Source organism: Liolophura sinensis, chromosome 2 (assembly GCF_032854445.1).
Source record: "Liolophura sinensis isolate JHLJ2023 chromosome 2, CUHK_Ljap_v2, whole genome shotgun sequence".
In the NCBI taxonomy this organism is placed as follows: Eukaryota; Metazoa; Mollusca; class Polyplacophora; order Chitonida; family Chitonidae; genus Liolophura; species Liolophura sinensis.
The window spans coordinates 14983203-15008732 of record NC_088296.1 but is presented as its reverse complement, the minus strand read 5'-3'; the positions used below and the strand labels follow the sequence as shown (position 1 = coordinate 15008732).

Here is a 25530-nt window from a genome sequence, read left to right as displayed (position 1 = left end):
CATTACTCTACGTCTCTGAACGGCTCGTTTGTGAGCTTCTGCGGGAGCTGTGACTGATCTGAAGTGGATTATACCTCCATGCCTGTATTTACCCTGTGTTGTGCTCTGCGGGTGTGACATCATTCAAAGGCTTGACTGTTCCAGTTCTGTGTAACCTGTGTACTGTGTTCGTGTTCGCTAACCTGGCGAAGTACCTGTCTAGGACAATTTGTGAATTGTGTGTTTATCCCATGGTCTTTACGTTGGATTTCCTGGAATACATTCCTTGGGATGCAAAGGTGAACTGGAAACTTGTAAAGACCGGTAATACTGATGTGTATGTTGTTGTTGTTGTTGAACTGTCTGTAAAACTGTACGTCTCATTTTATATATAAAGCATTGTTTACATTGTAATATTGAGTCACTGAGTCTGTTTTCTGTTGCTGTTTTCAATACCGTAACAGAAATTGGGGGCTTGTCCGGGAACTGATTGTTTCCCTTTTGTTTTGCACCGGATATTTGAAGTTAAAAACAAGTGAGAAGCGATTGCTTAATTTTAACGGTGAATGATTCAGTGGCTAAATATTTACAATGGGAGATTTTGATCCTAAACAGTTTGTTAATGCGCCCGATCAGGATGTTTTTGAGAGTTTAAAGAAGGAAGACTTGGCTAAGTTAGGGTCATTTTTAGGTTTGTCCGTAAAGTCTTCATGGAGGAAAAGAGATATGCAGCATACTTTGTTGAAACATTTAGTGGAGATAGGGAAGTGATAAGGTTACTGTTGATCCCTTAATGGTTGATAAGCCTTCTCTGAATTCAGTCACAGAGCCAGTTGAAAGCGAGATAGCGGGTTTATATCCGTCCTGTGTTGTTACAAGAGCTGTGTCTAGAAAAGTCAGTACGGACCAGGGTAGTACTGTTGATTTGAGTGAGACTTTTCTCAACAACATGTTGGATGGAGATTCTTCCAAATTAGACAGCCAGCAGGAACTAGACACTAATTTTGTTAGTGGTGATCAGCCAGTTTGTAGGACTGAGTTGATTGCTGAACAACACAGTGATCCAAGTATTTCTTGCTTGTTTAATGATGCAGCTAAAGATGGTGAATCTTTACCTGACCCATGCTACTACTATGTCAAGTCTGGCATATTGATGCGGCAGTGGAGGCCTCCCGATGTTTCTTTGGAGGATGAATGGGCAGTTAAGCATCAGGTAGTTGTGCCCAAGTCTTATCGTAAAGACATACTGACCATAGCGCATGAAACGCCGTTAGCAGGTCATTTAGGTGTTAATAAGACCTATCATAAGATTCTCAGTCATTTTTATTGGCCAGGAGTAAGGAAAGATGTTACTGAATTTTGCAGGTCTTGTCATGCATGTCAGTTAGTGGGGAAACCTAACCAGACAATCCCCAAGGCAGCCTTGAGGCCTATTCCTGCAATTGGTGAGCCATTCAGTAGAATCTTAATAGATTGTGTTGGTCCGCTACCTAAGACAAAGTCTGGAAATCAGTATATGTTAACCATAATGTGTACTTCAACTCGTTTCCCTGAGGCAATTCCATTAAGGAATATTACTGCCAAGACTGTAATTAAGGCTTTAGTTAAGTTCTTCACCATGTTTGGTCTGCCTAAGTCAGTACAGTCAGACCAGGGTTCAAATTTCATGTCTGGTGTGTTCCAACAAGTTATGCATGAGCTAGGTATTAGCCAGTATAAGTCCTCAGCTTATCACCCACAAAGTCAAGGAGCACTAGAGAGATTCCATCAGACACTGAAAAGTATGATAAGAACTTACTGCTTTGAGACAGGGAAAGATTGGGACGAGGGTGTACCTTTGCTAATGTTTGCTATAAGAGAGTCTGTACAAGAGTCACTTAGATTTAGTCCATTTGAGCTTGTGTTTGGCCATACTGTGCGTGGTCCACTACAGTTGTTCAAGGAAAAGTTTGTGTCTGGTGATAGTGACAATGTTAACCTATTACAGTATGTGTCAAGTTTTCGTACTAAGCTCAACAGAGTATGTGAGTTAGCCAGAGAGAATCTTACAGCTTCTCAGAAGAGTATGAAAACTAAGTATGACAAAGAGACAGTAAGACGCAGATTTGAAGTTGGTCAGAAGGTACTGGCCTTACTTCCAGTTAGTGGTAAGCCACTTGAGGCTCGTTATTTTGGACCTTATGTAGTAGACAAGAGGCTAAGTCACATTAACATGTTCAAGCCATATGTAGACAGAGATAGCACTGATCTCAATGTTGTACATCCTAGTGGAGTTGCTATCTCTTGTTTTCCAGTGCCAAGTTGTAAGAGAGAGTTAAAGCGTTTTTTGGGCATGGCAGGTTATTATCGAAAGTTCTGTAGGAACTTTTCATTTGTTAGTGAGCCATTAACTCAGCTGTTAAAGAAAGGTGCTAAATTCTTGTGGTCCATTGAGTGTCAGAGATCTTTTGATAGATTAAAGGCCATGCTAAGCAGCGGCCCCATACTTGTAGCACCTGATTTTAATTTACCATTTAAGCTAGCTGTTGATGCTAGTGATATATCTGCTGGGGCAGTTTTGTTACAAGAAAATGAAACAGATCACGTTGATCACCCTGTATGTTTTTTTTCTCGCAAATTTGACAAGTGCCAGAGAAATTATTCAACAATAGAAAAGGAATGTCTGTCCTTGATTCTAGCTTTACAGCATTTTGAAGTATATGTGACTTCGTCAAGTTACCCCATTGTTGTGTATACAGATCACAATCCCTTGACCTTCTTGCACAAACTAAAAGGTAAAAACCGAAGATTGTTACGGTGGAGTTTGCTTTTGCAAGAATTTAATCTAGAGATTAGACACATAAAAGGGAAAGATAATGTGATTGCTGATTGTTTGTCACGTGTCTAGTTGGTTTTCTGCAGCTTTGTTTTTAAAGACTGTGGTAAACGTTATTATTATCCATAATTATGAATATGTTAAAGAAAGTTTTATGCAAAACTTTCTTTCCCTGAAGGGTGGGGGTGTTATGTATGACTATTTAATGTTTTCATGTACTGTTAGTCTGCGGACCTTGGTGTTATATGTTATAAGCATAACAGGCCCTGTTATATATGTACAGCGCGAACCTGGCCGAAAGCACCGTGTTCAATGCTCTGTTTATTTAACTGGCTGTTCATTGGCTGTTAATTCTGTGTCTAAGAATAGTTGAATCCACCTGGACCGTATATAAGCCGTGTTTTCTGTGCAGAGGGGAGGTATTTTTGCTGCATTCACTGGGAGCCAGGAGAGTGTGAGACGCTCTCGTATCGAGTCCATTTTATTTATATGAGCTGGTGATGCCAGTTTCATTTGGGAGGACAGTTTTTTTATGCCGGCACCGTTTGTGTACCACAGTAGTACTGATGTCTGGTTTATGTGAATTTCTGCGGAAGTCACGTTTATTGGTGTTCGGATCTTTATTATGATTATACAGTGTGGACTGTGTAATTTGTTTAACACGCTGACCTCACCTGACCGACAAGGTCGTCAAGGACTCTAAACTGAAGTTTTCAGTTTTGCAAAGGACGTTCGTTCTGCCACAAGGTGACATTACTCTACGTCTCTGAACGGCTCGTTTGTGAGCTTCTGCGGGAGCTGTGACTGATCTGAAATGGATTATACCTCCATGCCTGTATTTACCCTGTGTTGTGCTCTGCGGGTGTGACATCATTCAAAGGCTTGACTGTTCCAGTTCTGTGTAACCTGTGTACTGTGTTCGTGTTCGCTAACCTGGCGAAGTACCTGTCTAGGACAATTTGTGAATTGTGTGTTTATCCCATGGTCTTTACGTTGGATTTCCTGGAATACATTCCTTGGGATGCAAAGGTGAACTGGAAACTTGTAAAGACCGGTAATACTGATGTGTATGTTGTTGTTGTTGTTGAACTGTCTGTAAAACTGTACGTCTCATTTTATATATAAAGCATTGTTTACATTGTAATATTGAGTCACTGAGTCTGTTTTCTATTGCTGTTTTCAATACGGTAACAACATGGTCTAAAGGTATACTGATCTGGGTCAGGGGCGTCAGATGGACAGACCATTTGAAGAATTCAGGTGAAATGAACGCAGTATTGCGTTCTTGGCGGTTGATTAAACATAGCCATGCCTGCTCTATTGTTTTACTGGATTTAATTCGCTATGTTGCGTTTCTCACGAACCCTTCTGATAACATAATGTTTAAACACGTTCTAATCTATGTAATCAGGCCAGGTAACTGAAACTGATCTCTAATTTTTCAAATCTAATCATACATCCTGCGGGTATAGGTTAAGTTACCGGATGGTTCGTCTACTTGGTCTTGGATGTTAAATGCTTAAGTTGCTAGCGCTGCTTCGCTTGCGTGTGCCTCAGTCATACACTCTATCATAAAATTTACATCCTGTTCTGTCTCCCAAATGCCTTAAAACAATATGTCGTTTATGAATAAATCAATGATTTTCAGTGATTAATGGTTATAGTTTGTCAACTATCACACTGCTGTGCTTTGGCTTTGTCTCTATGCTCCAGTTTTTTTTTTATTTCCTCAAAGGGACTCCATTTTGTCCCAGCTATATAAATAAGATACCTACTCCTGCGTAATGGCGGCTCTGGCACGCCCTTATATTTATTAGCCAAGCGATGCTCTCGCCTAAGCAAATCTTATGAAATAGCATTCTTAAAAACAAATGGTACGCAGGAAGGTCTCTCAGCAACCTGTGGATGATCGTAGGTTTCACCTTGGAAATGTAAAATATTCTCTAGTACGGAGTAAACACCAATCAAAATAAATTAATAAATAACTAAAAATAAACATTTTGCGTTGATACATGTACTCGGCCATACCTCACAGGCTTCTTACATATAGTGTGCCTGAGCACTCAGCTCTGACCTGAAGTCTTCTTAGTAACCAGTGTTAAAAGTGGACGGTGAACAACGTGAGGTAACATCTGCATTCATAACGGGACATTCGTACTGGGCAAACATAGGAAACATATAGAGTCCATGCATCAATAAAGATATTCGCAGAGCAGCCGTCAACCAATAAGGACGTCCCGGGTCAGGCATCGCAAGATATCACTGTGCCTCGTAATTACAGTATCTTTTTTTGTTTTGTGTGATAACAAAGTTTATGATGCCCCTGGAAATATCCTTTGTATCTTTTAAACCAGACAACGGCCTTGTCTAGAAATCATTATTCTCGTTTTCCTCTTTTTTTCTTCTTATAAAGAATATATTATACTCGGAAAACTTCCACATATATTAATCTATTACACCACACATTCAAATCATATAAATCGAATATATCTATCAATATATCTAGCACTGAAACGGAATGTTCCCATCAGATAATACCTGCACGAAAATACCAAGTAATAACGCTATCTGGGTTTTATACTGCCTTTGTGTACACAGTGCAGACAGTCCTTATTGACGACGTACATGCAGATACCATCTACTAGCATTGTGGTGAGTTTGACATTGCTTTTGTGTGCGCGATGCAGACACTCGTGATTATTCATTGCAAGTTTTCTATAATCATTGGTTGTCCTTAATGCGGATCGACGTAGGTATGCAAGAAATACAGGTATATGTGAGTTACATAATAGTTTTCGGGTACGCTATGCGGATAGTGGTAATTACACTTGCCCTGTGTGTTAACTTTTCTCTAACAAGTCATTGGAGCAGATGTAAAACTCGTTTTGCCGAATTTTAAGATTTGCTATATATTGCTATAGGCCTACTACAATTTCCTGACCATTAACGCTTTTTTTAAATCTAATTCTGCTCAGGCCATTGTGTGAGATACGCCTATGTTGTGGCTATTTAAATATTTGCATCCACAAATTTAATGAAACCTCATCTGAGTTAAACTGTCAAGAAGCCGGATTTTCCTGGTTGCGTGTGACTATTATCCGTTGATTTGTTTACCGTTTGTAGTGTCGAACGGAGCATCGTAAAGCTTTGTCAACATAGTGGCATGATCTACGTGATATGTTACCTGATAGTCTTTGTTTTCACTGCTTCGCAAAGCTATATACATGCAGCTGAGTGCAACTGGGTACATTCTACATCCTTTAAACACCTTTGAACTTGGGTGTGCATGAAAGCCTTTAGATCTCATCGTGCAGTGAGACCAGTTTGCGAGATGTCGTTCAAATATAAAATAGATTTAAGACATTTGTACAGGTGCAGTCTGGCACAAATTTGAATTTGGTAAACAAAGTCACCATTGTTATTTCTCGTAAAGAAGAAAACAATCAAGTGTTTGGCTTGGGTAATTCACTTTGTCAGGTGTTACAGAAACCGGATATAACGATCATTACAGCACCACTGTCTGGTTCCGTGACACTTGTAACTTCGCAGTGTTAGGGGGAGGGGAGGAGGTGAAGGCGGGAGATGAGCAATATGAAGGTAATGGTGTATATTGCGGGTCATAGGAAAGAGCGTTACATGTAAAAAAGCGACTCTCAATCGAACACATTAGAACAAGTTTCATTGTGAACTCAGTTTAGTCCGACGTCTCTTATAAATCTGCTACATTGCTTTTGGATTAATAGTGTACCTTCGGGTCTGGTACTATAACGGAAACACTGCCGGCTCAATTGTATTTAGTGTTCGCTTTGATCAAGCTTTGATTGTGAATTCTTTAATGATAATTTTGAAATGAGCTGGAAAATTAGTTACAACAGTGACGTAATGGTCTTGTTATGTCATTGCCTAGTTTGGTACATGTTACACGTAGCACATACACATGACGTAACACATGCATCTCATGTAGCACATATAACGTACGTAGCACACATGCCTTATGTAGCGCATCCACATCATGTACATTGTAGTACATTCTCGTAATTATACGTTATGTTGTACATCCACCTCGTGTAGCACATTGTACCTCCTGTTCATTGTACCTCATGAAAATTGTAGCTCAAGTACATTTTACCTGCTGTACATTGTACCTCCTGTTTACTGCAACTCCTGTTCATTGTACCTTATGCACATTGTACCCCATGGACATTGTACCTCATGTACATTCTACCTTATGTACAGTGTATATACTGCACATTGTACCTCGTGGACAATGTACCTCATAGACATTCTATCTTCTGTACATTGTATCTTGTGTACATTGTGCCTCATTTACATTGTACCTCGTGTACATTGTACCTCATGCAAACTGTAGCTCATGTACCTTTTGTAGCACATTGTACTTCATATAGCACATTGTACCCCATGTAGCACATGTACCTTATGTAGCACATGTACCTCATGTAGTACATATACCTTATGTACGTGACGAATCTAAACATTATACAAGTAAGATATCCAAGTCATTTCTGACAATATGTATTAATGTCCTGTGTTGGGGGGGGGGGGGGTGCTTGGATGGGTGGCACATGGAAGCGATTGGGGGCATCAGGGGCGGGAGAGGTTGGGGTCGGGGATGCTTGGAGGGGCGGCACATGGAAGCAATTGGAGGCGTCAGGGGTGGTAGAGGGTGGGGTTAGGGATGCTTGGAGGGGCGGCACATGGAAGCAATTGGAGGCGTCAGGGGTGGGAGAGGGTGGTGTTAGGGATGCTTGGAGGGGCGGCACATGGAAGCAATTGGAGGCGTCAGGGGTGGGAGAGGGTGGTGTTAGGGATGCTTGGAGGGGCGGCACATGGAAGCAATTGGAGGCGTCAGGGGTGGGGGGGGGGTGGTGTTGGGGATGCTTGGAGGGGCGAAACATGGAAGCAATTGGAGGCGTCAGGGGTGGTAGAGGGTGGTGTTAGGGATGCTTGGAGGGGCGGCACATGGAAGCAATTGGGGGCATCAGGGGTGTGGGAGGGTTGGGTGTATTGGATGTACATGTTACAAAGCGATACAGGTAACAAGACCTCTCGTACGATATATCTCATGCAGGTGAGATTTGAGTTTACAGAAGAATGATTCTCAAACTGATGTAGGACAACAGCGATTAATTCTCCATACTTAGATGATACATGAAAGACTTGGTTTGAATTTCTTTACACGTTGTGCATGATGTCCCCTAAACTATCAGCTTTATTCTAGTGATGCAAAAATGGCCTTAGGTGGACCTTTTTACGGTCTCAGCGGTCAGTCCGGAAATTAAGTAGCTTGCAGTGGTGATAAACTGTGTCATGTGAAAAAGCAACTTTGGTAATCCGAGAGCCCGAACTGGGAGCGCTAAGCAGGACCGGCAGTAGTATGTTTATCGATGCTATCATTTCCAAATATTTGCGACTACTGACAAAAATTTGCGTAAAATAGAGAGATTCTTAAAAAACCTAAAATAAGCTTTAAAAATGATTTTTTTTTTGGGGGGGGGGGGGGAGATATCTTCCTCCACCTTCGTTACAATTATTCTTTTCGTTTTAAAGAACCTTTTTTTATGTATCCTTTAATTAAGTAATGATATGCAATGAGTAAGTTTTAAATAATTTATTTATTTATTGCTGGATATTTAGGACATTATTCGGGTAATAAACACCTCTTTCTGAAGACAGGATTGGAAATGAAGCAAATAGTGGCAGTCATGTACCATAACTTGGAAGATAGAGTTGACACATATTTGCCCACCTTCCGGTTCCTACTGGTACTGTACGGTTAGATTTTCTTAGTCTTATTAATGCTGCACGGTATTCGCGCGCGAACCGTGACCGTCCTCGTCCCTTCAAATCGCGCGCGAAATGTACCGTTCTAATGCCGTGACCCGAAACCTATTGGGCGACGTGACGCGATGACGAGAACAGTACCGCGGACTGCGCGGTCTGTCCCAAGTCTAAGCGCCACTGAGGTTAGAAAAGCTTGAGAATCCTGCTTTTGACGGAAATATTTCAAAGCGGGGTGCTGTCTTATTCTTTAAGCAAATTGTTAGGTACTTTTTGAGATACCATCTCAAAAAGTACCCCAAGTATTGAGCTCAGGATCAGAGCACAACACTAAGGGGGAATAGCCCACCGTTGATACCTTACATTGCTAAATTCATGTCTTAGTGTATTGTGTATTATTTTCAAAGTTGTGCAAAATCTTAGGAGCGGAATCTAAAAATGGAATGCATGTATTTTAAATGACCAAATTCACTATTTCAATACTTTATGTATTGCGTGGAAGTTTTCCTTTCACATGTCTCCCAAAGGGCAGCTGTGTAAAACTGTGATATCGATACATGACCCAATCCAGTAGTATCAAAAATTGTATTTATTTATTTGCTTGTATAATATTTCACTTATACGACGGCGGCCAGCATTATAGTGAGAGGATAGCCCGGTGGAAACCCAAGACCATCTGCAGGTTGCTAGAACACCTTCCCACGTACGGCCGGGAGGAAGCCAGCGTGAGCTGGAATCGAAGTTACAGCGACTGCATTGGTGAGAGGCTCCTGGGTCAAGCTGCGCTAGCACGCTAAACAACTGAGCCACGTTTGCGGCACTAAAATAAATGGAATTTAGATGACAACTACTTCTTAGTAACACACACATTTTAACACTGCTCTGGTTTTAAGTGCATCGTACACTGAAACTTGCAGACATTTACTTGTTTTCATACAATTCTTATACAGATCAAACATTCTGAGTCACAATCTGGAGTTTTCTGTAAATATCCGTTTTGGTTTGTCTTATTGGTGGTTCTTTGTTTAAGCCTCATCCAATCCCCGACAACTTCCCTTCTCCGCCCTTACATGAATTGTATATTCAAGTTAGAGTCATAGCGGTTTGTCGGCATATTACACAAAGAGAAAGGACAGGACACATCAGATATCGGGGATAAGCGGTACCCAGACAAGCTTACAGGTCAGTACACCATAGGCAGCTGATTTAGAATGTGTTTTCTGATATTAGATACATTTATGTGCAAAGTGAAATATTGTACATATGTAAAGGTGTCTTTTATACATGTGTGGAGGCCTTTAGACTTGCCTTTGCCTACGGGCCTATATGTTGGGTATTGGAATTTTAACGTAGTATTTACCCGTTCCAGGGAACGAGATACGCCACAGTTCCTAAATTTTAATTTGCCTCTGAAATCTTGAAAGTTATCAGGATGGACTATTGGACTTCACTGGATTGACTCAATTCCTACTACTAATATATGTTAGTAGTACTAATACTAATATATATATATATATATATATATATATATAGTTTATCTATATAACCAATTGAGCACTTGACTTGGGTAATATAAAACACCCACACTCATGTACTTATATGTGTATATAACATACAATACATGCAATGAGTGTGGGGAGAAACTGAGGCAGGATATAAAAACCATTATATCACTACATAAAATACAGAGTAAGTGCAAGTATATATCCATAGTTGGGCAAAAAACAATATGCAAATATACACAACACACAGAGTAGGTGTATATATAGCTGGGTGAAAAACAATATATAAATATACACAATACACAAAGTGCATGCGTATATCTACATTTAAAGAGGAAAATTGGTGATATCAAACCATCGTTTCAAATAGAAACGTAACTGAAAACCATGCCATCTGGCTTAATTGTTTCATGACTTAGATATATGAATAACAGTATTATTAGACATGTGTATATACACACACACATGCATGGAACATGTAAGGTATGCGGTACACACACATATGCCCTGCAAAAAACGGTATTTGTTATCCCAATGTATTTAAAGGCTCGTCCATCAGCACTCAAGATATCAGAATTCAGGATGGAGTGGAAGGTGGCCGGATATTGTTATGCCGATAGTATAGGGGGAAAGGCTGGGATATTAGTTTGTAGCGTCATGTTATTATTCACATGGGGGACTAGATATAGCAATTGGTCTGAGATGTCGCTCAGAGCTTAACCATGCATATAAAATACATATACACACACATACATACACACACACACACACACACCCACCCATCCCCCACACACACACACACACACACACCCCTTATTATCTCCCCTTATCTGCAGATAATGAGAAATTGTACAGATTACTTTCAAAATTCGACGGATTGTTCATTAGCCAAAGTTCAACCAGTGCATGAAATTTCATCCAAACTTCTGCAGAACTTTTTACTCTGAAAGCTGTTGATTTACACGGAGAGTTGGACGGATAAATACACGCCCGTATCTACATAGCAATGTAGGTGAAGTTAGGTTAATAAGTAAAGATGCGTGTAGTTTTTTTTTTTATTTTACATGTACGTCGTTTTCCACTTGTCTTTTCTCTGGAACTCATTTGTGCTTATTTTCTTTCTCTATAATTACTTATGATTTCATAATCATGTGACAACTATTTCAGTTTACGCCATAAGATGGCGAGACACAGGATACGTCTGGACGTTGTCGCCGGTCTGCCGCTGACGACTGTGAACGCGTGTCTGTGTCTATTCACCCTAACATCTGTTATCGGTGCTGTTGTAGGTAAGTACACTGACCAAGTATACATTCAACAAAAGATGCTAAACGATTCTTTAAACATCAATAGGGTGTTGAGGTAAAAAGGGTCAGACATAAATGTTTTACTGCAATTTTATAATCTACATTATTCACGTAGCCTACCCTCCTTCGACATTTTCCAATACAAACTGAGAGGTGCCTGAAGCAGAGGAATGAAAGCAGCTAGAACTGTATGCAGTTGCACGGCTTCCAAGCGGTCGGTACATACAGCTTTTCGCGTCCATTCTCTAAAACTTTCCACTTTCTCCACCACAGACAGTTCATATCTATTAGTTCTATGCTGTTCTGAAAAGATCACTTGTTTGTTTAATATGAGCAAAAAAATAGACGTAATCCATATTAGGACAATAAACTTTCCGAACGAGTGAATTGCATGTAACATGAATCTGGTCTTATTTTTTCACTGGAAGATGTACCTTTGTTGCAAAATGCCACCACAGATCGAAAATTTACAATTTTCTCCCATATTTGTAGGTAACGTAACAGAAAACTAATACAGCTGTAAAGTTCAAAACTGCTGAGCGGAAGGGACTGCGTCTTCTGTACGTAATCTATGAGCGATCTTAACGATATACCTGGCTTCGAAATTTGACAAAAGGCCGATTTACTATATTTTGGCACATGTAGAAGTGCATGTTATATACTGCATGTACACTCTTTTTGTGTCTATGATGACTTTAGAAATATTGTAAATATGTCATCCGACGTAGTTTGACGTCCTGATCACGAATCCGGTCTGATTTGTTTTTTTGCGATATATATACATGTTGCAAATTGCGATCATACCGCGAACAAGTGCACCTCCCTCCCCCCCCCCCCCCCCCCATTTGTTGCATGTCATGTGACAGAGCACTTTTACAGCTGTAAACCTAAAAGTCGCTGTATATAAAGGGATATACATGTACTGTATATATATATATATATATATATATATATATATATATATATATATATATATATATATATATATATATATATATATATATATATATAAACACACAGGTCATGCACGCATCTGAATAATGTACACAAGTAAATTTACCACATTTGGCACATTTACAAGCTATGTAGTGTAATATATAATGTATTGATGGCTACAAAGAATATATAACATGTATATATTCTCTTAATTATCTGGTTTGCACTGTAGTTGCGATGGGGTCATTCAGTGCCATTGTAACCCAATGTTGTACCTATGTTTCTGAAGGCCAACTTTGCTTTGCGCAAACCTTGTCTTCTTTACTACGCGCCAACCACACCATGGTGATTGACAGATATCTAGTCCAAGTGTTCCCTGTTCTGACAAGGAGTAGTCAGTCTGTGCATGGCAGTTCGTGGATTCAGATATAAATTTGCTGTTACAATGGCCATTTTTTTGCGTTATTTCTGACAAAAAGATCGCGCCCCGTCTTGTATCGCTCACGCCAGTCGGCCAGAGTTCGTTCCCGTCTTAGCGAATTTGCCACGTGATTAAAATTTCCAAATTTAAATATTTTAAGTGCGCTGCTTGGCGTAGTTTGATGAACTGATCCCTAATCTGGTCTTTTTTATTTTTCTCTGACGTACAGTAACATGTGCTCTAGGTATGCTAAAATTCGTTGAGCTGTGTTAAAAAAGAGTGGACATGCACGCCTTCAAATTCTACCCAAAGATCTATTTACTCCGTTTGGGGCATCTACATACATATGATATACAGTGTACTTACAATGCACTAAAGACTACGAAGAATGTAGGCTTTCTGATTATGTTGGTTGTGTGCAGGGACGTCATTAGGGTAACCCAAAGGGACGCCGCATAGGCCGGCAATACCAGCTTGAACCGTGGCATCACTGCTTTAGCGGCTATATTCTTGATGTTTCTTTTTTGGTCATAACTTGAAAACTATACTAAGTACAAATATAATCCTTACAGATTAATATTCCGGACGTCAAGCAACACTAGGTAGTGTGTTTATTTAATCGTTTTTCGCAGGTTTTAGACATGACCTACTTTTGAGCTAATTTCATAGGTCAGTTATAGCACAAATTGTATACCAAACAAAAAGTTTTTGTACAGTATAGATACGGCGATACACCCAAAACTTGCTAGAGAAATTTTATTCAAAGATTTACCAGCCGATTTATAGAAAAAGATGGTTTAAGTTTATTAAAACAATTCAAAATGGCTGTTAAATCACGTAACAGGCCATACAGCACAAAACGCCAAACGCTGTTTCATAAGTTGGCTATTAAATATGCTAAGTTTCTTTTTTCTGCCTTTACCGGTTTTGGAGATATTGCATTTTACGAGCTGCCTATGAATAAAAGTAACAAGTGTTTAAACGCGTTTTACTGGCAAAACTATCAGTCGTATCTATTCAGTCTATAGTCGAAAAGTCGAAGATTTGTGGTTGATCTATCTACTGACCAATTTTCAGCCTCATAGCTTTATATAGTCCGGTCCCGTGACATCTGAACAAAATGACACTGAAATGAGCTTTGATTGTAATTTAAAGAAACACTATACATAATGCGAGAAAACTAAAACCACAGGTGTATTCGGCAGGCCAAACTACATCCAATTGCTATCTTGTTTTTTTCAAAATTCATTCACAGGTCAACACGTGACTAAAACGACCAATGGCGAGCTTCAACATTTTCCTACTGATTTGCATAAAATTTTCAATCCTGATTCCCCCAGTAGTCTTGTACATACGTATCGATTTTCAATGCAATGGGGTCATCGGTTTTGGAGAAGAATTTTTTATAGATTTCCATGAAGTTCCAATATGGCCGAAAAGTGGGTCACAGGTGGGTAAAGTTTCATACTCCAACAGGTAGCCCAAGTGAATTGGTAATGAAGATGTGTGGAAAGTTAACAGCTGTGACGCGCAGTTTTCTTGTAAAACGAAAAAAAAAAGGAAAAGAAAAAATAAGGTTGTCACAGAAGACGAAAAATAATGCGAGCAAGAACAACAGTCTTTCAAGCGAAGCTTGGAATCCTGCCCAGCCCACTTTCCTTCACTGACTTTCATCACCACTTGCCTGATCCACTACAAACATTCAATATATCAACGGTTGTGTGAAATAGTATCACTTGAATGTAGTTACCTACCGTGTAGATGTAAACTCGCGCGCTACTTTCTCAACAGGTAACGCTACATAAGTCACTTCAGAAACCTATTTGAATGATAGTCTGTGCAATCAACATTTCGGAATTCAAGAAATGTGTGCGCTTTAATGACGGGTTTTTGTGTATGTGTAGATTAGTGATGCTAAACTGTGATATCAGGGACGGTCAGTCTATGTGATACCCATGTCTGTCTGTGTGCTTAACCTGTTTATTGATTATAGAATGCATTATATGTGCCCTCCCTGTCAGTTTGTAAAAGTGACCATTTTCCCCAGTGGCGACCTCTGTGTCTCCATGCAAAACTAAGTGTGCGGCCCTTATACCTGTATATCTTTTTTAGATCACGTGAGTGAAAAGTACCTCACTGACATCTTATGATCTTTGTCAGTTTTGATGAATTAAAAATCCATTAATGAGCACCCCCCTGCCCCCCCCCCCCCCCCCCCCACGTGTATATACCCTTGTGTTTGTTTGTGTAACCAGTATATATGTGTATTTGACTCCCATATCCCATATATATTGTTGCCATCCCAGCTGATAGGCATGAGCTGATGGTGAGTCTCCGTGTCAGCGGAGCACAGAGGCCGGTCAGCAGCGCGATCGCTGTAAATTCATGTCCTGCTATTTCTGCATTTTTTTCCCGTATAACTGGAAATGGCCACTAAATCACGTTAATGGTCAATACTTCCAGAGCAGCAAGTTATGTCATGCTATTACTTGTGAGTTTTATGTCTCCTCATTTAGCATGTTTGAAGATATTGGAGCTTGTAATGACGAACAAAAATAATTCTAACAATAATAATATGTGCTCTGCAAGGAATGCGTTGGCGCTTGATAAATAAAGATATGTGTGTATATATGTATGTATGTATGTATGTATGTATGTATACTTGGGGTTTAACGTCGTAATTCACAATTTTTTAGTCATAAGACTGTCATATGAGTCATTAGGTGTGTGTATATACATTGTGTCTTCCCGTGGCAGGACAAGTTCATGCGGCCAAAGTGCTGCCGCCACTGAAGTATCATGTCAAAGACACCAGACATGACAGCCCACCCAGTCATAATATACTGACATCAAGCCGACTAGCCATATTTCCTTGCTCGGACTTCTCAGTGCTGAGCGCCTAGCGAGGAAACGGCAAATATTATTTTTAAAGCCTTTGGTATGACCCGAACTGGACGATAAATAAATAAATGTGATCCTAAACAAGGATATCAACTCAAATGGAAATCTGGTGATATGTAACAGGTCAGAGTTTAATCAAATGTGCTGATGAATTCGAAAGCCACGGTGGCTATTGACTTAAACTTTCATTTCCAGCGACTTACCCTCTTAGACTCGTTGATGGCGAGGAGACATCATCTGGTGTTACTGGACGTTTGGAGGTGTTGTATAACGGTACATGGGGAGCCGTGTGTGATAGTGGCGTGAATGATATCACTGCTTCTACTCTTTGTCGCATTCTTGGACACAGGTATTTTTTTTAAACATTTGCATGGTAATTTCAAGTGAAAGAAAACAGCATTAAACTAGAGCTGTGTGCGGTTATACGGCTTCCCAGCAGTTTGTACACATGGTTTTATATGTAGCTTGAGTACGGCGAAAAACACCAATCAGATAAATAACTGCATTTACCTTGTGCTTCAGAACAAATCTGTTTCACACACTCTCCACGACAGAGCATTCGAATCAATCGTTTCTATGCTCTGAAACGATCAAACGGTAAACAAATCCGTGTAAGACAATGAACTCTCCCTATCATCAAAATATATTTGGCAACGAGTATATATTTCTCGTTAAGGTGTGTCTTCAGTAATATTCACATATTTACACACAGTAAAAAAAAAGTGATTAAAGTTTTGACTTAAGATCGCTTCGTGATCCAGGGGCCTGTATATCTGTAATTCGCGGTAATGAAGGTACATCTAAGGTTCTGTTGAAATGTAGCGGCGGCGGCTATGGAGTCAGCAGGGCAGGTACTGGGGTGATCTGGTTGGATGATGTGGTGTGTTCAGGGAACGAGACTCGCATATCCCAGTGTTCTCATCGTCCTTGGGGAGAGAATGACTGTTGGCATTACGCACACCTTGGTTTATTCTGTTCCAATGACACAGCAGGTAAGACAAGCAGACATTTGGTTGTGGCAGATTTGTATTGTTCTTCTCTATCATACAAAAATCCATTTTTAATTACATTTTTTAAACATTAGAAATCCACAAAAGGAAAAGAAATCGTAATCATGCTTTTGCATGAACTAGTAGGTTTTCCTGCTCCTCCAATGTGTAGTTACGTGTAACCTCATTTCCTTTATTCACAGCCTATGCTAATAATAACAGGAGTATACGTTCATGTATATAGTAGCTTTGGGGGCCTCCGTGGCTCAGTCGGTTAGCGCGCTAGCGCAGCGTAGTGACCCAGAAGCCTCTCACCAATGCGGTCGCTGTGAGTTCAAGACCAGCTCATGCTGGCTTCCTCTCCGGCCGTACGTGGGAAGGTCTTCCAGCAACCTGCGGATGGTCGTGGGTTTCCGCCGGGCTCTGTCCGGTTTCCACCCACCATAATGCTGGCCGCCGTCGTATAAGTGAAATATTCTTGAGTACGGCGTAAAACACCAATCAAAAAAAAAAAAAATATAGTAGCTTTCGGCAGGAGTTCCGAAGATCTGGTTCTATCCAAAAATCAGGAAACATTGATAGTGATACACAAAAATCTCCACAAGGTCAATAATTCTAACATGCAACAGTTGGGTGTTTCTATTTTAGTTGGTTAACTGTACATATCGGATTGTCGTGAAAAAATGCTTCTAAACATGACACGCAGCTTTTCAGGATGATGAATGATTTTATGGGCAGGGACCATACAAAGAAATTGATTTGATGGTTTTATGGGCATATACCACATAAACAAATCGATTTGACGGTTCTATGAGCATGGACGCTACAAACAAATCGATTTGACGATTCTATGGGCATGGACGCTACAAACAAATCGATTTGACGATTCTATGGGCATGGACGCTACAAGCAAATCGATTTGACTAGGAAACATTAGTTGCTTGCATAATACACCAGTTTGTTCTAATCTGCCGGATCTAATAGCTCATTCAGAGAAGGAAGGATGGTTGCAAGTGTGTTGAAAATGTACAATGTATAGCCCTGTGGTAAACTATCATATAATAAAAATGGAAATGTAATGGTATGGTAAAGTATAAAGACAGTTTCAACACCGTATTCAATGTGCTAACTAAGCTCTGTAAGATACATATTTTTGTCTTCGCAGTATTTATTGGGACCTTATTTGCATAAAACCCATTTGGCGAGCCCTTATTCTTGACGAATAATAAGAGTTAATATCACCAGTGAAGACCAAAAAAGTTCAATAGGACAGAAGGAGAAATTATATCATTGATCGATATTAGAAAGATCGTATGCCCCAAAATAGTGCCCTGAGATACCATTCGTCTTGGGAGACGGGGCAGAAACATAATCAGTATGAAAGACACATTGACTTCAAAGCTTCAAAACTAGGATATAAATACATTGTTTTGTCGCACGAGCTACATGTACACACGACTTAGGCAATCGATCTTCAAGAATCTCATGCGCATTTTGCTTTTCACATTTGAATAACATGAGTCCGGTAGAAGTTGGCGATTAGTTTATAAAGGACTGTTGCGAATAGGCAGGGATTGGCCACGATAAATAGATCACATCGAATCGCAGTGCATGGTCATAGGAAGTCGCAGATCGGATGTTACTGGGCGTGGAGGGAATGTTTTTCTAACTTGAGTGAGTTTTTTTGCCACAGCTGCTGGCCAATGCCGGGAAAATAATTTGCAGACCTGGTCGTCAGTTGTCCTTGATTTGGTGTAGGCCATAGAGAATCAGTATCCCATTAGCGCTTCCGTGTGTCGGAATTTTACTCTGTGTATTTTACGGTAACATTTTTTTTCTCTGCCAGTCTGCTTTTTTTTTTCTGAACGGGTTTATGCTTGGTATAGAAATAATGCGAATTGTCTAAAGTTTGGGCATGTGTGAGTTTTAAAGTAACACGTTCGCAATTCAGGCCACTGGGTTCAAGATATGCCTGGTAAAGAACACCAGTGGGTTATTCTTGCTATACAGACATTTAAAGTTCTTGATGCACTATAAATTTCTCCACTGCTAATTTGTACCTAGTTAAAATAAATCTTATTTACATAAAATTTTGTCTGTTTTGGAAAGAACTGACAGTTTTCTTTACCAGAGTTACTTCTTAACACCCTGGAGGATACAAAGTTACATGTAACAGAATGGGGGCCTCCGTGGCCGAGTTGGTTAGCGTGCTAGCGCAGCGTAATGATTCAGGAGCCTCTCAGCAATGCGGTCGCTGCGTGCTCAAGTCCAGCTCATGCTGGCTTCCTCTACGGCCTTAAGTGGGAAGGTCTTTCAGCAACCTGCGGATGGCCTTGGGATTTCCTCGGGTTTTCTGCTACCATAAAGCTGGACGCCGTCGTATAAGTGAAGTATTCTTGATTAAGGCGTAAAACACCAATCAATTCAATAAATAAATGAATATAACAGGCACTCAAATACATAAATAAATGTAACAGAATGCGATGACTTAACTTCCAGCAACCATGGCGAAAAAAACGTGGTCATGCTAGGTTGAATTTTTGAGATGTTGTAGAGAAAAGTGCGAGCCGCATGTGGTGATATCGCATTGTACCAGACGAAGGTCAGGGCATATATGTTTTTTGAGACTGAATTTGACTACATAGATTAGTAAGGAAAATCAATGCGTTCGTGTAACCTTAATGACGAAAGCTCGTTAACATTGTCGTTTATCAAAAATTAATAGCTGTCTGATGCCACAGGCGTCTTATTGAACCAACACTACACATGTCCTAGCAGTTAAAACAACACAGATGCATTACTGTAGTTCCTTCGCATGTATTGATAGGCCTTTCAGTCGTGTAACGCAAAATCACGTATAGGCCTACATTTGCGGACATTAGGGCCTTAGACTCTGAACAATGTGATATTGTATTCATACAACTGCAATTAGTTAAATTACACCGAGCTAAACCTTTACTTTCAGAAAGAATCAGGCTCGTAAGTGGATCAAAAACGGCAACCAGTCTAAGCGGACGTTTGGAGGTTTTCTACTTCGGTTTTTGGGGGACGGTTTGTGACACGAATTCCAACAAACGCACCGCCAATACCCTATGCCGCGTTCTTGGTTACAGGTATGCTGTGTACATGCTAGGTGTGAGGAATCCTCACTCTGAAGAGATGGTTTTACGGGTTCATTTTGTAAATGAATAAAATAGATGTTTTTGCGCGGGACATATTTGCCACCTGTGATTACTACGCTCCTTCATTCAATTTTATAGAATGTGTGTCAGATTAACTCTACCGATTTTTTCCTTCTGAATTCTGCTGGTTTGTTACAGCCATGGCTATCCGGTCAATCGAGCAGGATTTGGAGAAGGTACTGGGTTTATCTTGTTTGACAATGTGGTGTGTTCAGGGAACGAGACTCGCATATCTCAGTGTTCATATGGTCCTTGGGGAAATGATATTTGTACGCATGGCCAAGACCTTGGTTTGGTCTGCACTAACGATACAACAGGTAAGCCTATAGATTAAAAACAACTGATTTAAAAGGAAGCATTGGCTATTCACAGATGTTAGCCTGCTCTTAATGATGGCCTTGAAACCAGCAAAGAATCGGAAAATGTTCGCCTTTTAGAACACTAATGCTGTTCTAGTTTCCTGTATTTACTTTGTAAATTGATTTAGAATTTCTTATACACTTTTTCTAGTCCAAAATTTATGTATTTAATTAATCGGTGTTTTACACCGTACTCAAGAAAATTTCATTTATACGACGGCGGCCCCACAACCCACAACCATCTGCAGGTTGCTGAAGGCCTTCCCATGAACGGCCGGAAAGGAAGCCAGCATGATATAGACTTGAACTTACATGGACCGCATTGGTGGGAGGCTGCTGGGTCATTGCTCCGTCCTGGTGTGCTAACCACGTCTACAACGGAGGCCCCCCCCCCCCCCCCCCCCCCAAGGCCAGAATCACAGTAAAGGCAAGAGTATGATGAGTTTGCTCATGCCTAGTGATTGACAGATAAGTATCTACAGACATTACCACAGGACTCCTATTCTCTGTGTAGCTTAGCAACACAACTTCCGACCCTTCCTTGAACAATTCAGAGAAAAAGTTGCAACAGATAATCTTCACTCATCAGCTATGCATGACTAAAACTTCAGTTGCAGAAAGAATCAGGCTAGCAAGTGGTTCAAAGACAGCAACCAGTCTAAGCGGACGTTTGGAGGTTTTCTACTCCGGTGTATGGGGGACCGTTTGTGATGATAGCTCCAACAAACTCACTGCCAATACTCTTTGCCGCATTTTTGGCTACAGGTATGATGTATTCATCTCTGCTAAAGCATTTAGAGATAGGAGCTGGAAAACGATGGGATTAAGTGTTCTATGCTAACACTGCAGAAGCAAAACAACTCTTGTTGTCTCAGTACAGTGTCAGTAAACTGTTTCTTCTGTAATATTTCCTAGTCTTCAGTTAGGCCTATTCATACCTGTTCCAAATTCCTTGGGTTTGTTACAGCCGTGGATATCCAGTTAACAATGCTGGGTTTGGAGCAGGCACTGGGATAATTTGGTTGGACAATGTGGTGTGTTCAGGGAACGAGACTCGCATATCTCAGTGTTCACACGGTGCTTGGGGAAATACTAAATGTAGGCATGGCCAAGACCTTGGTTTGGTCTGCACTAACGATACAGCAGGTAAGCCTATAAATTAAACACAAATGATTTAAAAGGAAGCATTGACCATTCACAGATGTTAGCATGCTCTTAATAATGGCATTAAAACCGGCAAAGAATCAGAAAATGTTTGACTTTTACAACACCAATGCTCTTCTACTTTCCTGTATTTACTTTGTAAGTTGATTTAGTATTTATTCTATTGTTTTTATCCCCTAAATTAATAGACGATTGTTTAGATAATGGCTAACTGTTATGTTATCTTGCTTTTTTATTCTCCTTGTATATATATATATGTAGATATATCTGTAATGTTGACCAAAAAAATTACTTCTCCTGGTGATGGCAAAACGAAGTGTCAAAGTATTGAGTGGTAATGTGAGTTTTTTGAGCCACTCTGCTCGTGTCTTTATAATTTAAAAATCCTTTGCTCGTAGAGGAGGGGATATAGGTTAAATAATTCACAAAAAATTATTTTCTTTTGCACACAACGTTACTCCAGCGGACACTTGAAAGAATATTACACAGGAATTCTAATTACACAGGTCGGGAGAAGCCGCCATGGCATTTATGATGTTGCCAAGGCTAATCAAGAAGCTCCTAATGTCAAATTTATCGAGTGGCGGCATTAACGTGATCGTACATAGTCGCGCATTCGCTTGAAGGACTGTCTGGGCTCTTGTCACCAAGGCCGGAATTTATTTATTTACTTCACTGGTGTTTTACGCCATACTCAAGAAAATTTCACTTATACGACGGCGGCCAGCATTACGGTGGCAGAAACCGGGCAGAACCCGGGAAAACCTACAATCATCTGCAGGTTGCTGAAGACCTTCCCCTGAACTGCCAGAAAGAAAGCCAGCATGAGATGGACTTGAACTTACAGCGACCGCATTGGTGGGAGGCCGCTGGGTCATTGCTCCGTCCTGGCGTGCTAACAACATCGGCAACGGAGGCCCTCCAAGGCGGGAGTCAGAGTGAAGGCGAGAGTATGTGAGGTTTCTCATGCCTAGTGATTGACAGATAATTATCTACAGACATTACCACAGGACTCCTATTCTCTGTGTAACCTAGCCGCACAACTTCCGACCCATCCTTGAACAATTCAGAGAAAAAGTTGCAACAGATAATCTTAACTTATCAGCTATGCATGACCTGCAGTTATCCAAGTTCACACTGAAGTAAAATTTTAGTTGCAGAAAGAATCAGGCTCGTACGTGGATCAAAAACAGCAACCAGTCTAAGCGGACGTTTGGAGGTTTTCTACTCTGGTGTATGGGGGACCGTTTGTGATGATAGCTTCAACAAACTCACTGCCAATACTCTTTGCCGCATTTTTGGCTACAGGTATGATGTATTCATATCTGTTAAAGCATTTAGAGATAGGAGCTGGAAAACGATGGGTTTAAGTGCCCTATGCTAACACTGCAAAAGCAAATCAAATGTAATTATTTATTCCGGCATATTTGCTACTTTTTTACTCCCTCACACTTGCTTTCTTAGTAAACTGTACACAAAATTATTTCTTTTGTAAGATTTGCTTGAGGTTTTTTTCCTCATCTTCATTTAGGCCAATTCATATTTGTTCTAATTGACTCGGGTTTGTTACAGCCGTGGATATTCGGTTAAGACGGCTGGGTTTGGAGAAGGTACTGGGATCATCTGGTTGGACGATGTGGTGTGTTCAGGGAACGAGACTCGCATATCCCAGTGTTCTCATCTTCCTTGGGGGGAAAACGATTGCCAGCACGATGAAGACCTCGGTTTGGTCTGTTCAAACGATAACCTAGGTAAGGCTACATACAATTGACTCTTTCTTCCCTGAACGGTCCCGGTGGAGATTAAAGGTTTACTCCCGGCTGGTCAGTCCGTCAGTCTATTAACCCGTCATTTAGTCAGTCCATCAGTCCGTCAGTCCGCCAGTCTGTCAGTCTATCAGTCCGTCAGCGCCAGTCCGTCAGTCTGTCAGTCCATCAGCGCCAGTCCGTCAGTCCATCAGTGTGTCCATCAGTCAATCAGTCTATCAATCCATCAGTCCGTCAGTCCACCATTCCGTCAATCCGTCAGTCGTTCAGTCCGTCACCCCATCACTCCACCATTCCATCAGTCTGTCATTCTGTCAGTCTGTCAGTGCAACAGTCCGTCACTCCATCAGTCCGTCAGTCGGCCAGTCCGTCAATCCCTCAGTCCACCAGTCCATCAGTATATCAATCCGTCAATCCCCCAGTCCGTCAATCCGTCAGTGCATCTATCACTTTTTTGAACTTTTTCTAAACGTCGGTTCACAATATTAAATCTGAACTTGGTGTATTGCTTCACTATGACAAATTAAAGGTCAAAATTAATTATGGGGCCGTTCCGTGCATTTTGGACAAAATCATAGTCTCTTTGTTGGACTTATGGACTACGGGAATTTTCCAGACATTTTTCTCCCAAACGATTGGTGACTTTGAATGAGATACCATTTCCAGTCCAATGTTGACTCAGTTCAAATCCAAATTGACCATTGTTGTGTTGTAACATACGACTACTGTGTTATCAGTTTGTACTGAAATTCCATCTCAGATTGTAATTTATCAGAAATTGTCATATACGCTTAACTGGTTAAATCGAACGGGTAAAGTCAACATGGTATTGATAGCTTGGAAGAGGAGCAGCTTTTCGACTGAAACCCAGTTAAACTTTATACGATTTAAGTTAACACGTGTTTCCCATGATCTATAGTACATGCAATCAATGTGAAACGGTTTGATGAATTTGTTTCTGTGACACATTTATTTATTGATTTGGTTGGTGTTTTACACCGTACGCAATAACATTTCACTTATGGAACCGCGGCCAATACTGTGGTGGGACGAAACAAGGAAGCACGCTTTGCCACTTAGCCAGTGTGGACACACATAAAATGACTCACCCCCACAAACTGAACACATCTTTTCACCAATATTGCACTGTTTGATGGACCGTCATGTCAATTAGCGGATAACGATCCTATCTATGGGAAGGTGTGCCTATCTATGGGAAGGTGTGCCCATCTATGGGAAGGTGTGCCATATATGGGAAGGTGTGCATAGCTATGAGGAGGAAGGTGTGCCTATCTATGGGAAGGTGTAGCCGTCTATGGGAAGGTGTACCTGTCTATGGGAAGGTGTGCATAGCTATGGGAAGGTGTGTATATCTAAGGAAGGTGTGCATATTAATGGGAAGATCTATGGAAACTTCCCACATTACATGCTGAAAATTCGTCGTTGAATTGCCTAAACTCGGTGGTTAACGCTAGGTACTCGAATATGGCGTACCAATGCGCTCACTGTGAGTTCAAGTCCAGCTCATGCTAGCTTCCTTTCCGGCCGTATATGGGAGGGTCGTGGGTTTCCCCTTGAGTTGTGCTCGGTTTCCACCCACCATAATGCTGGCCGCCGTCGAATGAGTGAAATATTCTTGACTACGGTGTAAAACATCAGTGAAAGAAATAAATCGATATCGCCTTAAACAACAATGACATAAACAAAGAAATATACCTAAGGGATGCTCGGCTATTCTATGAACTGGTGACAACTGGAAATGTTGTGACATGTAAGACCTGAAATTTTAATCAAATCTATTCGAAATACATGTGTACATACTTTATTATCGACAATTTATGTACTTTGAATACTGATTTCACTCATTCGCCTGGAACACAACTTGCGTCATTCCAAATTCATTGTAATTTCATATTTTATATAGTTTCTTAGTTCTCTGATAACGTCCATTTTGGTTGACGACGCACGAATACTGCTCTATTGACCTAACCTGTAATTTTCAGAAACTTATCCTATCAGACTTGTCAATGGCGAGGAGACTTCATCTGGTGTTACTGGACGTTTGGAAGTCTTCTACAGCGGTGCCTGGGGAACAGTCTGTGACAATTATGTGGACGCAGTGACCGCGGACACTCTTTGTCGCATTATTGGATACAGGTATTTTTAAACACGCGCATACTTACATAGACTTTAACAAAATAACATTAACAAAAATGTATAAAATAATAAATCACAGACCAAAGGAAAAAACTCTGAAAGCTCTGTCACAAAATACTTATGTGAGTGAATGAATTACATATATATGCATGTATCCTGTGGTGATTCAATACTGAATTTTGTTTCAGGTATCTTCCGGTATTAATTGGTAATTTTGTGCCATATGTTTAAGGTCCTAACAAGATGGCATTTT

General features: G+C 40.5%; 1 protein-coding gene across 1 annotated transcript in view; it reads left to right on the top strand.

The window, feature by feature from the left end:
- Nucleotides 1–6357: 6357 nt before the first annotated feature.
- Nucleotides 6358–25530, top strand: part of LOC135462901 (deleted in malignant brain tumors 1 protein-like) — a 31019-nt gene continuing 11846 nt past the window's right edge. The window contains exons 1-12 of the mRNA XM_064740204.1: nucleotides 6358–6391; nucleotides 9624–9775; nucleotides 11263–11384; nucleotides 15856–16009; nucleotides 16483–16652; nucleotides 19615–19762; nucleotides 19970–20148; nucleotides 20802–20955; nucleotides 21158–21336; nucleotides 22509–22662; nucleotides 22927–23105; nucleotides 25124–25277. Coding sequence (XP_064596274.1) covers nucleotides 11276–11384; nucleotides 15856–16009; nucleotides 16483–16652; nucleotides 19615–19762; nucleotides 19970–20148; nucleotides 20802–20955; nucleotides 21158–21336; nucleotides 22509–22662; nucleotides 22927–23105; nucleotides 25124–25277 — 1580 coding nt within the window. The 5' untranslated portion in view covers nucleotides 6358–6391; nucleotides 9624–9775; nucleotides 11263–11275. The remainder of the gene's footprint in view (nucleotides 6392–9623; nucleotides 9776–11262; nucleotides 11385–15855; nucleotides 16010–16482; nucleotides 16653–19614; nucleotides 19763–19969; nucleotides 20149–20801; nucleotides 20956–21157; nucleotides 21337–22508; nucleotides 22663–22926; nucleotides 23106–25123; nucleotides 25278–25530) is intronic.